At 38.0% G+C, this 16,700-nt stretch overlaps 1 protein-coding gene and 1 pseudogene across 2 annotated transcripts in view; both read left to right on the top strand.

Moving 5' to 3' along the window:
* Positions 1-9,628, top strand: part of ccnt1 (cyclin T1) — a 16,189-nt gene extending 6,561 nt beyond the window's left edge. The window contains exons 4-9 of one of the 2 annotated variants that reach the window (XM_016498834.1): positions 5,222-5,282; positions 6,463-6,525; positions 6,643-6,688; positions 6,937-7,100; positions 7,422-7,492; positions 7,885-9,628. In XM_016498834.1, coding sequence (XP_016354320.1) covers positions 5,222-5,282; positions 6,463-6,525; positions 6,643-6,688; positions 6,937-7,100; positions 7,422-7,492; positions 7,885-9,138 — 1,659 coding nt within the window. In that variant the 3' untranslated portion in view covers positions 9,139-9,628. Of the gene's footprint in view, positions 1-5,221; positions 5,283-6,462; positions 6,689-6,936; positions 7,101-7,421; positions 7,493-7,884 lie in introns of both variants that reach the window. The other variant, XM_016498833.1, reaches the window with a different exon arrangement.
* Positions 9,629-13,610: 3,982 nt separating this feature from the next.
* The window catches only part of LOC107697838 (melanocyte protein PMEL-like), a 6,982-nt pseudogene continuing 3,892 nt past the window's right edge, over positions 13,611-16,700 (top strand).

Raw genomic sequence — 16,700 nt, 5'->3', positions numbered from 1 at the left:
AACGACGAGTTAATAATATTGAGAAGCTGTTCTTCTGCTACAGGTAACAACTCTTTTAGTACTTTAGTGGGTACAGGATCTAACAGGTATGTTGTTGGTTTAGATGCAGTGATATGTTTATTTAGCTCTTCCTGTCCTATAGTTGTATAGCACTGCAGTTTATCTTTTGGTGCGATGAATGAAGCTGTAGTATTATACGCTGTAGAATCTACATTTGTTATTGTATTTCTGATTTTATCTATTTTTTCAGTGAAGAAATTCATAAAGTCATTGCTATTAAACTGTGAGGGAATATTTAGATCGGGTGGCGTCTGGTTATTTGTTCATCTAGCCACTGTGCTAAATAAAAACCTTGGATTGTTTTGGTTATTTTCTATGAGTTTGTGGATATGCTCGGCCCTGGCAGCTTTTAGAGCCTGTCTATAGCTGGACATACTGTTTTTCCACGCAATTCTAAAAACTTCCAAGTTAGTTTTTCTCCATTTGCGCTCAAGACTACGAGTTTTTTTCTTGAGAGAATGGGTATTACTGTTGTACCATGGCGCAGTACGTTTTTCTCTAACCTTTTTCAATTTGATGGGGGCAACAGCTTCTAATGTATTAGAGAAGATAGTGCCCATGTTGCTAGTTATTTCGTCTAGTTCATGTGTACTTATTGGTACACAGAGCAGTTGAGATAAATCAGGCAGGTTATTTGTGAATCTGTCTTTGGTGGCTGGAACAATAGTTCTGCCCAGACGATAACGCTGAGCCATATAGTTAATATCAGTAATATGCAGCATGCACAATACAAGGAAATGGTCAGTAATATCATCACTTTGAGGTACGATATCTATATCAGTAAGATCAATTCCATGCGATTTAATTAAATCTAGCGTATGATTAAAACGATGAGTGGGCCCGGTGACGTTTTGCTTGACTCCAAAAGAGTTTATTAGGTTTATACAACAGGATACTCTTTTGGCGTAACTGGAAAACCAAATTTATCCAAAAATTCACTATAAGATAATAAATTACCATTAGAATTTAAAAGTTGTCCAACTAACACAATATCATTTTCATACCAACTTTTATAAAAGAGAGATTTATTTTTATACTGAATACATCTATTATTCCAAATAACATATTTATTTGGGGAAAAATTGTGCTTAAACACCAGCATCCAGGCCAATAAATCTTGTTTGTGAAATTTTGCTAATTTCACAGGTAGTTTATCAATTTTAAAATCACATCTCAACAGAAGATCTATGCCACCCATCATGTCAAACGCATGTTTTGGAAATGTATACCACATGCTGTCCTTTTCTTTCATGAAGTTAATTAACCAATTATTGTATTGTTTAAAGTTTCAAAACTAAGCACAGATAATCCACCTTTGCCCTTTGGTTTACATAAAATGTTCTTTCTCAAATAGTGATGTCTATTCCTCCATATAAAATTAAATAACATTTTGTCTAATTCTTTGTACACATTAGATGGCATATCTAAGGGTGCTTTCACACTTGGTTCGATTGCTTGGTCAGAACCCGAGTTCGATTGCTCCCCCCTCCCCCTGCTCCCGCTGGACTGTGTTCACGTTATATTATTTGGGTCCGAACCGCGGTTCGTTTGCGTCATCAAGCCAGCAGCTGCTTACCCCGTTGCTCAGTAACGATGGCGCAGGAGAAGACAGCAAAATGCGTAGCAAGGCTCTCTTCACGTTTATATTTGTTTTTGAACCGTTGGTTTTGTTTCCAAAGCTTCAGTACATAACGGCACTTACGTCTGCCTTACGAATGTACTGCAAATGCTCTAAAGTACTCTGAAGGGGAACAGAAATTAGATATACAGCTCTCTGCTTGCAGCGCGTCAGTCACGCTCATAAAGAAAGTGAGTGAAACACACACAAACACACATTTTTATAAAATAATACGTCATTAATAGCGGTTCACTTCCGTGATTTGGTACGATTGCGTTCACATCAGCAGCGAACCGTACCGGAGTTCACTTGAACCATACCCCAGACCACCCTTTTTAAGTGGACTCGGGTACGGTTTGTGGGTGTGCACCCAAGTTCGGAAGACTGCGTTTACATCATCCAAACGTACCGAAACTCTGACATCAATCGAACCCGGGTGCGCACCAAAAGTGCTAGTGTGAAAGCACCCTAAAGCTAACAACACATAGACAGATCTTGATATCCCCTCTGCTTTGGATAGTAAAACCCTACCATTCAGGGATAAATCTCTTTGAAGCCAGATATTAAATCTTGTTTTAGTTGTGTTCATTATAGGCTTGAAATTGAGCACACTGCGTTCATTCTCATCTTTATGTATGATAACACCTAAAAAGTCTTGATTTTGTTTTGGGGGTGTACTAGAACATGCTCTCATGCTTGGTGGTTTGAAAAACGCATAATTTTTCACATAATTTACATTATTACAATACCTTTCTCCCAAGCCTGGCACAAATGGCTCGAATAGTTCCGGGTTTGATGAAGGCCCGCCTTCCAAAAAACAAAATATGTTGTGATTGGTTAGCTGTCCCAGTGCGTTGTGATTGGTGAACAGCTTGTGTTTCAGTACTGCCCCGCCCCTTGCCAAAGCAGCAAGTTCCGTCTGCTCCGGTATAGTTAAGGATGGCGTCAATATTGCCATATCAATTTGAGCCGGATTCAGACCCCGAGAATATTGAACAAGAGGATCGCGCAGAACCTTTGCACGCACGGATATTGCAAGACATATTAGAGTGGTAACGTTATTGTTGTTATCACGTTTTAGATAGGATGTCAACAACCGCTTAAAAGTAACTGCATTTTCTAAGTACAGACAAGTGCATATGTATTTTGTTTATTGTTCTTTAAGTTTAACATTATAACATGAATTGCAGTGAAACTGTTATACAGTTGAATTTATTTATACCATAGTCCAGTGTTGCCCACAGACTTGAACTATCTATTTGTGGCGGCATATATATGCAAACTCATTCTCTGGCAGCAGGAAGCGCTGTTGGAGTGGTAGAGATAGAGGTTTCCCCGGTAACGACTACACAAAGCAGTGCTCCGCTCACAAATGCTGCTTTATCAGACATTACATACAAGAAGACATGAAAATGACATCCAAAATTTTCTGAAGACAGTCAGTTTCCTTCAGAAATACAGTGATATAAAAACACCCGCACCTTGTCTGATGCACTCAACCAAGCGTTCTAACCACGACCTCGCCCCTCCCCACCCCCCAACCATTCGAATTTCGTAGGCGGGAATTATTTTAATGATATTCTAATGGGCCACTTTGTGGCATCACAAAACCCGGAAAACATTGCTGTAGTCCAAACGAGCCGTTCGTTGTAGTTCTTGAAAAGGGATTTTTTTTAAATGAAATATCTCCCTTTGGAGTGGACTTTGAGATTTGTAACTTTGTAGATCTTTTTTATGCCCAAACATACACACTACACACTGACTAAAATTCAAAAAGTGAAAAAGCATAATAGGACCCCTTTAAATCTTGTTTTAGTTTTGTTCATTATAGGCTTGAAATCGATCGCACACTGCGTTCATTCTCATCTTTATGTATGATAACACCTAAATAGGTAACTGTATGTTTAACAGGAATAGCATTTCTAGTGGCTTTGCCTTTGTCCATACTAGGGATTTCCTGCACATCATAAGTTATTATATATTACTTCTACTAGGCCGTTTTGGACTTTCTGCGCGAGAGCTTTCAGGACTTTCTGCGCGAGAGCGCCCTCCGGCTTCGAGTATGAATGAAACATGCACTGCATGTTCACATCGTCTCGTTATCGTCTCACATCCGATCATACATAAACTATCTTGTTTCTTCGCCCATGTTCTCACACATCCAAAGCACGCACACAGAAAAAGTGATTTAAAATGCATCTGATTAACAGATAAATCATGGTTGATCTATCAGCCAGATACACGTAAAAATGAATGCGCTTTTATTTCAATGTTGTTGTTAATGTTGAGGTTATTTTATACATATTTTATACAGGAAGCCGGTTCTGTAATCAGCGGTAAATCTCCATCAAGTGCATACCTTCACATGGAGCAGCATTTACTACACAGAGCCGTTGTTCACTGACAAGCTGCGCAAAACCATGTTCGGCCCCCCAGCTGAACTGGAAGTTTTGATTGGTTTTGCACCTGCGTCAGACCTGTCTGTTATTGGCTAAAGCGCAGGGCTCCACCCCAGGAGTTTTAAAAGTGCCCGTCAAATGCCGGCTCGCTCTGTTTCTCCATCGGCGCCTCCTTTGTCTATTTTCTTCTTTTTTTTTGTACTTTGTACTTTTGATGAAAAATAAATGTAGCGAAGTTGAATACTTTAGTTTTATTTTACTCAAGTAAAAGTACAAGTACCACAATTTAAGTATACTCAAGAAAGTAGAAAAAATGTAAAAATGTACTCAAGTACTGTAACGAAAGTATTTGTAATTAGTTACTTTCCACCTCTGCCCAAAAATAAAAAATCTGTCGTCATTTACTCTCTCATGTCGTTTCAAACCTGTATAAAATTGTTACATTTGTGGAACATATAAGATATTTTGATGCATGCATGTTGGTAATCAAACCAACATAGATGGAGGTTACCACGACCCTCCATTGTATGAACAAAAAAATACTGAGATATTTCTCATATATCTTCTTTTATGTTCCACTGAAGTCATACAGGTCTGAACTGACATGAGGGAGAGTAAATGAAAGGAATAATTCCACAAAGAAATAGTTCACTTTCCAATGTCCTCAATGAATAGTGGGTTTTCTGTTTTTTTGAGAAACATAAATGCATTTTTTTTTTTTTGTCTGTTTATATTTTGGCCTGACACAAGTTCTTCACTCTCACTTTTTAACTGATATTAGATCAATATTTGTATCAACTAATCTAAAATATAAAATTTAATCACAAGCAGCTGAACCACATCATCAACCATAACATTGCTTTTCTTTTGAACAGGTTGTGTAATCCACATATTTCTATATTTTCTGCTGAATTGATCTCATTTTTTTCCTCTTAGGTTGGATGTGTGTAAACTTGCTTCAGTCTTTATCTGTTGTGTTAGTCTTCACTAACTATCATATTAATGAATTGAAAGGGCATAGCTTGTATGATAAGGTGATTGGCTTGGTGCAAAAAGAGGGTCATAATAATTTGATCAGAACAAGTGAGAATGTAGTCATGACCAAGAGACCATGTGAGTAACCTGCCTGTCCTCTTAATCTCAGACATACCTGCAACAAGCCCAAGACCTGGTCATTCTTGAGAGCATTATACTCCAGACCCTGGGTAAGTTTGGAAGGGCAAGAATGGGTCAGTGAATCACCATACTAGAGAGATGCACCGAATAACCACATTTATTCTCATTCTAATTTCCAGGAGTCGACAGGACTATTACAAGCTCTTCTTTAAGAGCCATACTACTGTAACCTTTGTCATTTTTATTTCCTTGTCAATCTGGCAATTCACCCTTCCTGTGTGTGGTTTCACAGTGCTATCAATTTTGCGTATTAATCTTAGTATATCTTGAGTCCACTGGAAATGTCAAAACTTCTGGTATTAAATAAAAAAACTGTAACAGTGCCATTTTTTTCTGCAGTATCAGTACCAAGTACCAACCTCAATCTGCTTAAATCATAATTTGACACTGTCAACTAAAACTGTTTTACAGTGTTTCTGCATGTCTTAAAAAGTTGTAATTCACCCTTCCACAAAAAAGGCCAAAAATGGTCTTAAATTGAAGCAGAAAGTCTTAAATTCATAAGTCATGGCATTAAGTGTTGCGTGCCCTGCAAAAAATGAATATCGGAAGGTACAGTAAAAATGTATTTTCATATTCAGCTGGTCAGAATCAGAGCTATCCAAGCATTTTGTTTTTTTGTAAAATTTAAATGGAGATCAATTTATTTTTTTTTTAACTCTGAAGCATTGTTAACACAAGACATTTACATTATAGGCCATATTTTTTTTTTTTATTCCTTTCAATTTTCTTAACATTTTCTTTACTTGGTCTTAAACTGTTTTAAATTTGCCTTCATAAGACTCGCAGAAACCATTTTTATCTTCGGTGGCATTTAGTCTTCAAATCTCTCTTATTATGAAATTGTTTCTGTGAATATCTACTTTTTTTTAGGATTGTGTGCAATAGCGTAATAGTTTCACAGCATATTAAATCAGGAGATGGTAATGGTATCAACTGCTGACATATTATACTGACATATTACCCTCCAGTTTGGAAAATTCTCTTCCGGTGCCCATAATGGTCATTTGTTTTGAAAATTTTGACTATAACCAAATCGCCCTACAGGCCACTTGCTTCGAGCTCAAAGATATTTCACCAGTCAAGTACAGGAAGACCCATGTTTGTGATTCACTCACTCATCACGTAAATTGTGTGTGGGGGCTTCACGTCATTATAGTTCAAATCAAAAACTAAAAGTCCCTCTCTCATCTGCTTTCTTCCTTGCAGCTTTTGAGATCACCATTGATCATCCCCACACACATGTTGTCAAGTGTACCCAGCTTGTGCGAGGTGAGAACCACCTGCTCACTATAAACTGTGCTTCGTATTGCTCAGTTATGGGTACTTCTAGCTCACCAAGATCAAAGATTTCACGTCTTGATTATGAGCTTCCCTTTATTGTTCCAGCGAGTAAGGACTTGGCTCAAACCTCATATTTCATGGCAACAAACAGGTATGTTGATTTTCAACGCCATGTTCAGATGTGTAAACTACCAGAATTGTAATCTGGCTTGATCAGTTTATCAAAGGCTACATTTTTTTCTACAAATTCGATTAAAAATGCTAAAATTGACATTAGTTTTGAAGTAAAGGGCTTACGTTTGAATACTAGTGTATTTATTGCAGTAGAGTAACAATATTATTAAATGTTTTTTTGTTTGTTCTCATGTTTGGTGTTCATGGGTGCTCTTTTTGCTGCAGTCTCCACTTGACTACATTCTGCCTGCAGTACAGCCCTCCCATCGTAGCTTGTGTTTGTATTCATCTGGCTTGCAAATGGTCCAACTGGGAGATTCCAGTTTCCACAGACGGCAAGCACTGGTGGGAGTATGTTGACCCCACGGTGACCCTTGAGCTGTTGGATGGTATGTCTTTGCAAGTGATTTTCTTTTGAAATGGCAATTGTCTATTAAATAGAGGGAAAGTTTAATACTAGATATTTAGATGAGTATGTGATGGCTGTTTTGTTTGTTTCATTGTTTAAAAACATTGTTTATTTAGTTCAGTTTACATTTAAAACAGTTTTACTGTAATTTTCAATTAACAACCATTTGAAGGACTGCATTGTAACCTTAGAATAAATTTTTGGGTCTTAGCCAGGAAAAGAAACTATATAGCTTTTTAAATGAATTTTTCAAATAATATGTTTTCCTCAAGTCCTAAAGATTTTGATAATGATTTCACAGAGCTCACTCATGAGTTCCTGCAGATCTTGGAGAAGACGCCCAGCCGCTTAAAACGCATCAGAAACTGGAAAGTAAGTAATTTGTTATATCTAGATAACTGCAAATGCAGTGGGCTCACAAAGTATTTGGCCACCTAAGAAGACTAAAATATATACATTTCATTGCATTAGATATCAACCCAAGTAGCTATTTTTTACCCACGTACTGGGGTTGCTAAGATTTTTTTTATTTTAATTTTTTTTATTTTGATTAAAATTTTTAATTGTTATTAATAGAAAGTTCAAAAGAACAGCATATATTTGAAATAGAAATCTTTTATAATACAATAACAATTTAATGCATTCCTGCTGAATAAAATCATTAATTTCTTTCTTTCCAAAAAATAAAAAGTTTCGCTCAGTAGTCTCTTTTGATCATACAAATTTCATCTTCATAATTTATTTTCTTGTTTGTTGTGCCTCAGGCTGCAGGACAAACTACCAAGAAATCAAAATTGCAAGATGGTGATCAGTCAGAAGCCATTTTGAACATGATCTCCATGGCATCATCCGACAGTACATTGGCCGGGCTGATGAGCCTCTCCGCCCCACCCTCCGGTTCCTCCATGGACTCCTCCGCTGACGACCACAGCGTTGCTCCCTCATCCCAACACTGGCAGCCTCCTGCCAAGGAGCAGCCCACCACCAATGAGCTTCATGCGCCTGCTAAGTTGTCTCTGAATGAGTATCGGGTGAAGCACGCAGACGAGCTGGCGGCGCAGAAGCGGAAGTTGGAGAACATGGAGGCTAGTGTGAAACAGGGATACGCCACTGCCACCCAGGCCCTCATGAACCAGCAGAGGAAGGAGAAGCACCATCACCACCAGCAGTCCAGCTCTAGTTCCTCAGACCTAAACAACCCCTCACCTATCGTCCTGAAGATCCCACTGGACGAGCGAACGGAACGGCGTTCCATAAAAATGCGCTTGGCAGTGCCAGGCCAATCAAGCAGCGGCGGGAACAGCAGCAGTAGCAGCAGTCGAGGATCCGAGCCGGATATTAAAGTGCGGATTCGGGTTCCAGAAAGGCGTAGCGGGTCCGGAGAAGACGGGAAAAGTCGCGAGAAGCACCGAGAGCGGTCCAACCACCATCACCATCACCACCACCACTCCTCCTCTTCCACCACCGGCTCTTTATCAGCATCGTCTTCCTCATCCTCAGCACAAAAACACTCGAGTTCTGCCAGCGCTTCAGGAAGTAGCAAAAAGGTCTCAGGTGACTCTATGCGAACGAGTTCTTCGTCATCCTCATCCCGAAAAAGGACCCACCTGCCAGATCCTTCTTCTGGCAGCCATTCCTCGAAAGTCAGCAAATCGTCCAGAAACTCATTTCAGTTGCCGACGCTTCCTGGAGTGCCCTCCCACGCGATGGGTCAGGGGTCCGACATCCTTCCCTCGCTGAGCCTCTCACACCATCAGGGAAACTATTCACACTCCAAGTTGGACAAAGCCGACACGAACGGGCACAATACGGGCAGCCAGTCCAACGAGTACCAGGACACGTTTGACATGTTGAACTCGCTGCTCAGTGCGCAGGGGGTGCAGCCGGCGCAACCTCAGATGTTTGACTATCGCTCTCAGTACGGAGAGTATCGGTATAGCAGTAGCGCTCGTGGAGGAACCCAAGCACCACCTTTACCCTCAGAACCACCTCCACCTCTGCCGCCACTGCCCAAATAAACCCCTTTCCGCTCATCCGTCCACATACGCTGATCAAATCAGTCGTCTTGGGAACCCTGGGTTCCTTTTGTGCATCTAACTTGGTGATATTGAGTTTGACAGCAGAGTAATGTAAGGCAAAAAATGTACCTGGTGAATCTTTGCCCTCATGTTGTCTTGCGTTTTGTGCGAGCGAGTGTGTTCACAACACCCATCTGTGGCAATAATGTTATAATAGAACAAAATATTGCAAAAAAAAAAAAAAGCAAAAATGTTATTTATTGAAAAAAAAATTGTACATGCTATTTTTGATGTTGCTCAGTTTTATATCAGCTCTAACAGAAAAGCATAATGGAATTAAGGGTATGTATTACTGAATGAGAGGGATCCATTGTCCTCTTTAAAAAAAGTAAATGCAAAAAGGAAAATGTTTTTGTTTAATGTATGGATTTAAGTCTTGCTAACAATATATGTCTTTTTTATCGAGTATGGTATTTATTATTAGCCTTTTAAAACCATAGTTATTAGCAGTCGTTGCTTGAATGCGTCAGACGATGTCTGGATTTATTTTTATACTGTTGTAACCTGCTTCCCAGTCTGTATTTACTTGATATGTCATGTATGTTTTGAGAATGGACATACAAATCCCCAATATTTGCATCAAAATGTATGTTTCTAACATATGAATAGTCACTGAAGTATTGTTTTGATTTTGTTTGGTAAATATTTGTGTTGTTTTTTGTATTGATTCTGTAAATGACTAAAAATTGACTATTTTTACATTTTTCCAAAAAAAACAAGAATATGCCTAATTTTGGGAAAGTATGTCTAGACCTACGATTCTAGATTGAGTCAGATGCAGTCATTGTTTTAAATGGTTGTAGAATATCATGCTCATATATGATACACTATACACAACAGTATGTCTAGCTTGTACTCATTTTCATTCTTTTATTTCAGTTTTTTTTTTTTTCCAGCAACACAAACACAAAAGCTGTCAGATGCAGGCTATTTGTCATTTTATAATGTAACTGACGTATAAATGGCCTTTAAACTTGAGTGAAAATTAATCTGTGATGGGTAAAAATACAATCCAAATGAAGCATCTTTCCACCAATTTTCTGTGAAGCTAACATTTTTTGATGCTTCTTCAGTTGAAAAAAAAGGACAACAGTATAAGATTCATTCTGTCGGCATTTATAAATGATTCCCATTAAAATGGTGGTACTATTATCCATCATAGCTTAATTTTTTAACGTTAAAGGGATAGTTCGTCAAAAAATGTAAATTCTGTAATGTTTTTCCAAACCTATATGACTTTCTTCTGCCAAAATGTATTCTTATTTTGTCCATATAATGAAAGTCTATGGTGTTTGATGTTGTTTGGACCCCAAAATATCTTAATTTTTGGATGACTATCTCTTTAAATATGCCGTCTCTTATATGGTCTGTTAGCTATTTGTTATCTGTCTGCATTTGAACACTCAAATCGACACTTGTAGAGCGAATGGTGAAAATGCTAACCGCTCATGTTTATTTGTTGTAATACCTCCATTTTTGTTTAACCTTGTAATTGTATCAAGGTCATTTTTTTTGCGTGTTTGGGAATGACAATATGCCATCCGATCCTGATTCATGAAATTAAAACTGGTGGGAACTTAAATGTTTTGAGCCAATCAGTTTGTACCTTTAACAAGATTGTCTCTTGCTTGATCATGTTTTTGTATGCAGTTAATAATGCAGATTACTTCTCTAACTGTCCTCTTAATTAATGGCATGACTTTCATTGATCAATTTACAGACAAAAAAGTGGAAGCATGAAATTGAGTTTCTACTGTCCGAGTAAATGTTACTTTAATAAATGTCACGTTCTTTTAATAAGATGTTAGCAGTGATTCTGCCGTCCTTTTATCGTTTTCCTGATTGTGCCTGTTGATGTTGAGGAACATTTCAGGAACATTGTGAAATTATATGAAACACTATAATAAGCTATAAAAGATCTGTTTTCACAATTTTGGCATATATTCCCTATATGATGCACTCCTCATTTCCTGTCCATGTTTCTGTTATCGTTCCTAAGTAGAATTTGAAGGTTTAACATCATGTTTTAGTTTTGTGTTTGCTGATTTCTAGTTTTGGTTCAGTAAGACTGAAGAGAAGGCGTTCTGTGGGTCTAATGCAATTCATGTCACCACTGTATTTTCTGTGTATGTCCGTCTCAAGAATATAGCATTTTATTAAATGTATATACTGTTTTCTGTGTTTTAGTGGTACCACATGAACTCTCAGGTTTTGAATTGAATTGTTGGGGTGTTTCTTGTCAGAAGTTAAGGTTTGCATTTTTGTGAACTTAGTTCCTTTTTATAAATGTGGTTGATGTACAATAATGTTTTATGAGAAACATACTTGTGGGTGTTTTTCTTACCGATTGCAGTGTAAATTGTAATAATGTGACAGACGTTCTATTCATGCTTCTTGCAGTAAATTCACTTTTCAGATTTTTATACAACAGATTGACCAGTTTTGCTTCCACCTGATGTCAACACCTTCATGGTTTGCCTTTGAATTCAGTGCTGGAATAAAGAGATACAAGAATAAACGAGGAACGTTAAATGTGGCTATTTAGAACACAATTCTGAAAATCAGTTGTTGTTTTTTTTGTAAGAATGTTGAAAAGCCAAAAGTCCGGGGAAAACAAAAAGTCACGAGCTGCCGTAATCCTGATTAACTTTCCATTCCAGGCATGTTAGTCTAGCCGTAATGTGTAACTTATTGTTTTATTGACGCCTTAATATGGAACATTGCCTGAATTATAGTTAAGTCATAATTCAGATTTCATATTTCAACCCAAAATCAAGATAAAAATAGTAAAGCATAATGACTGAAGCAAAAGTAATGTACCATTAAGATTTTTATTTTTTTATTTTTTTTGCATTGTGCAAATATTTTTGAAAATTAGGAGCATCCCCCCCATCCTCATTAGTATATTTACATAGTTAAGCCATCCTTGATCTCGCATGACTCTGATACTGTACCAGCCATCTACAGTAAATCCAACACAATTTCCCTTCATTTGCATATAACATTGTTTTTAAATCGCATCTCAAATTTAACATGCATGTTTATTTGTAGGACCAAACTTCAAAACTGTCTATTGCATTTGTTAGGGTATTAAAAATGTTCAGATGTGGCAAAAAAAAAGCATAAGATGCTTATTGCCACTGACCCAATTAAGAAACAAATCTTTTATAAAAGCATCAGATGTCCAGCCACATGCAGGTCCACTGATATCACATGTAAGCCTTCTCTAACTCTGTTCCTCATTAAAATAAGCTCAGCTTGGAAAAGAGTTTGTAATCTCAATGTGACCCTCAAAGATACCCTAAAAAAATAAGTCTCAAGATGTCAAATCAACCATTTTACTACACTCTTTAAAAAAAATGTTCTTCAGTGGTTGTTTCCAGCACTATGGTTCCGAACTATTATATACGTTTTAATCTTTTTTTATTTATTATTATTATTTTTAATATCTATGGTTTTTTGGATATTTTAAGTAAAAATCAGACTCTACAAACTCCACATGCATGACTGGTCAGGCCAATTAATAAATTAGTTTAATCTTAATAATTGGTGGAATCTTCATCTGATAACTCTTGCACAGTATCACCATGAAAATTGTGTTTGTGTGTGTGTGTGTGTGTGCATGGTCTTAAGTGATGAGAGGAGCTATTCAGCCCCAGATGTAGGACGTGTCTATATAAAGAGCGATGCCTCTGAGACTGAAATTTGTTAAGGTCCCAACAACAAATGACGCAATGAAGCTACTTTCAAGAATCCTGCTAGTGACCTGTTTGTCTGTGGCCTTAACAAGCAAGTAAACATTTTAATATTATTTATTTATATTTATTGTATTATGTAATATTAATTGTATCCAGTAGCCACAGCATCATGTTCTTGTATTCCCTGGTTATAAAATGGAATTATGTTTACCAGTGTTTATGTTTAGTGCAGGGTTCTTTTTAACTGCATTGAAAAGAATGCTAGATGTCAGGAAAGTCAAAACAAAAACATTAACTATATTAGTTAATTATTTCAGTTAAAGCCTGCACCAACTAAAATTCCTAAACCCTACGGGCAGATTTAATGCTGCATGACAACATGCTGATCTCCTTGACTCCCTTATATTCATTAAAAGTTCATGTGGCACATGAGAATGTCTGGGAATTTTCCAAGATTAGTTGTAACATGCGTTAGTTAATCAGATCAAATAAGAAATTATACATTCTATAACTTAAAAAAAAATACAGCATAGCCCAAGAGCACTCCTGTAATGTCTTTAATACCCATAATGCAATAGTTTTGACTGGTGCAGCACCAGCTGTTTTGAGTTTCAATCATTCATAATTGTAGCATTGCATTCTGATTTTGTGTTCTGCTAGCTAGCCTATGTGCTCTGAACGCAAGCCCCTCCTTTATGCAGTAAAGCCAAAAGTATGGTCACATGGACAGCTGACCATCACATGCACAGGATTTGGGGTAACACAGCAGAAAGTGTGCTAAATGTTTGATCCGGTCACATGCCCCGCCTCTCAATCTCTCCACCAGTTGTAGGCTTTAAAGTTTGTGACTTTTATAGTCAAATGAGCTTCTAGTTTGGCTTCCAGTGCCTGTACTCTCAAATCATTTTCAGTTTTCTCCAAATAATTCCCTTTTCAATTTCCCTGGGTTTTTTTTTTTTAACTCTGCATAAGGACAAGTTGACAGAAGCAACTCAAAATCAAGATTCAATCAACATCAGACATGGAATACAAAACGGTTCCCAGTGTGGAAAGATGGAGACCCACGCTACAAAAACAGCTGGACAGGTAATAAAATTCACTCAAGAAAGCACATGTTGCTATCAAACCCCAAATTTGTGGGTTTGATTCCCAGCGAGTGTATTGAACTGATAAAAATGTTTATCCTGAATGCAGTGCAATTTGATTTACACTCTTAAAAATAAAGGTCATTTATTGGCATTTATGATTCCATGAAGAAACTTTAATATTCATGGAATCTTTCCATTATACAAAAGATTCTTAATAGTGAAAAAAAAATCTTCAGATTATTCTTCACACTAAGAAAAAAATGATTTTTTTAAGAACTGTTCACTGAAATGTTCTTTGGGGAACCAAATGGTGGTTCTACACTCTTGAAACTAAAGGTTCTTTATTGGTATCGATGGTTCCATGAGGAAAAGGACATGAAGGTTCTTTGAGGAACCCAACATGGTTCTTCTATGGCAATGGTTCCCAATCCTGGTCCTGGAGATCCCCCAACACTGCACATTTTAGATGTCTCCCTATTCAAACACACCTGATTAAACTCATCAGCTCATTAGTGAAGACTCCAAGACAGGGCTGTCCAAACTCGGTCCTGGAGGGCCGATGTCCCACAGAGTTTAGCTCCAACTTGCTTCAACACACCTGACTGGAAGTTCCTATGCCTAGTAAGAGCTTGATTAGCTGGTTCGGGTATGTTTAATGAGGGTTGGAGCTAAACTCTGCAGGACACCGGCCCTCCAGGACTGAGTTTGGACAGCCCTGCTCCAAGACGTCAAATGTGTGTTTCAGATAAGAGAAACACCAAAACCGTGCAGTGTTGGGGGTTCTCCAGGACCAGGATTGGGAACCACTGTTCTATGGGATTGCAGTAAAAAAAAAAAAGGTTTTGGAACCTTTATTTGAGTGTACATAAAGCATCTGTCAAATGCATAAATGTACATTTCTACAGGTGGACAACTGAAGTTTGAAGTGGGAAATGATGCACCCACTTTGCCTCTTCACTTTGGTGATGGTGATCACCTTCACCACTGACATTGTGTTCCCTCACAACCAGAAGGTCTTGCCAGATGGACAAGTTGTTTGGGCAAAAAACTGCACAATCAATGGTATGTTTCTGTCATCTTCATCTCACTCTATTTACAAAGATAAAAATGTACATTCTGCTGCCGGCACTATGACCAAGAAGTTTAGTTGTATTAATCTTAAAAATGATGCACAAATATGGCAACTTTTCTAATTTAGGCACACAGTTCCACAAGGGTGAGCCTGTCTATCCTGAGGAGAACTCTGTAGATGAATGGAACGCTGTGTTCCCTGATGTTCCTCTCTTTACTAGACAAGGGGACAAGCAACCTACCTATGTGTTTGTATGGAAAACCTGGGGTAAGGAAAGAAGCACTTACTGTACTGTGATGTGCAGCTGTCTAACCTACCTGACAATCCTCTATTGGGTTTGACAGGTAAATACTGGCAGGTGTGTGATGGCCCTTCTTCATCACTGACCATTGGCACTGATGATGTTCCTCTTGCCTCTTACATGATGGATGTTGTCATTTATCACTACAGGCAAAAAAGATAAATTCATCCCTATTGGATATGTATCCACACAGTTCAGTATAACTGGTAAGTGTAACCTAATGTTCATCTTTTATGATTTTATGGTTTAAGTAATGCAATGCTATATTTAATCCTTGTGTTTCTAGACCAGATTCCCTTTGCCGTTTCCCTGATGCAGGTGAATGACAAAGGAAATTCATCCAGAACAGAGCAGTGCAGAGCAGTGGCCTTCAGCATCACCCTTCATGACCCCAGCCAATACCTGAGCAAATCAGATGTGACTTTTAACTGGAACTTCGGGGATGGCAGTGGCACTGTAATCTCCAGGGAACTCACCGTCACACACACTTACACTGCAGCTGGAGCTTTCAAGCCCCAAGTTGTCGTACAAGCAGCTATTCCGGATTTATCTTGTGCCACTCCAACAAACCTTCCCACTGAGGCCCGTCCCACCACCAACACCCTCACCTCTGAGAGCCCCATCCACCCTACTGAACACATCACTGCAGGTGCACTGCATGGTTTTGCTGTTTAGTTACAGTTGTGGACAAAGTACACAAATCATGTATTTGAGTTAAAGTTTAGATGCCCTAATGAAATGATACCTCAGTAAAATAGTTTTATCTTTTATTTATTTGTAAATTTAATTACTTTTTCTTTCTTTTTTTTGCAACTTGATATGATCATCCTGGTCCTCAAAGCACCTGTTTAAGGAGAGAGGGGTCTAGTGTGATAGAACTTATAGGTTTGAGCTCAGTCAGATGTTATAAAGTAGTATATATCGCCAACTAGTCCTCTGCATTCTAGTATTTCATACAATGAGCTTCAACAGCTCGGCCTTTTACAGCAAACCCTTACGAAAATTAACCACGGTTTTATTGTAGTACGAGTGTTTGTATAACCACAGTTTTACTACAAATAGCCTACCATGGTTAAAGTGGTCATATGATGTTGCTAAAAAGAACATTATTTTGTGTATTTGGTGTAATGAAATGTGTTTATGCGGTTTAAAGTAAAAAAAACATAAATTTCCACATACTGTACATTATTGTTTCTCTTCTAGGCCCCGCCTTTCTGAAATGCGTCGATTTTTACAAAGTTTATCGGTCTGAAAAGCAAGGTGTGCTCTGATTGGCCAGCTATCCAGTGCATTGTGATTGGCCGAATACCTCAAGCGTGTGACGGAAATGTTACGCCCCTTAT

The sequence above is a fragment of the Sinocyclocheilus anshuiensis genome, unplaced genomic scaffold, assembly GCF_001515605.1.
Source record: "Sinocyclocheilus anshuiensis isolate Anshui unplaced genomic scaffold, SAMN03320099.WGS_v1.1 scaffold78, whole genome shotgun sequence".
Lineage (NCBI taxonomy): Eukaryota > Metazoa > Chordata > Actinopteri > Cypriniformes > Cyprinidae > Sinocyclocheilus > Sinocyclocheilus anshuiensis.
Note: the sequence above shows the minus strand (reverse complement) of the source record. Positions and strands in the feature narration are given on the sequence as shown.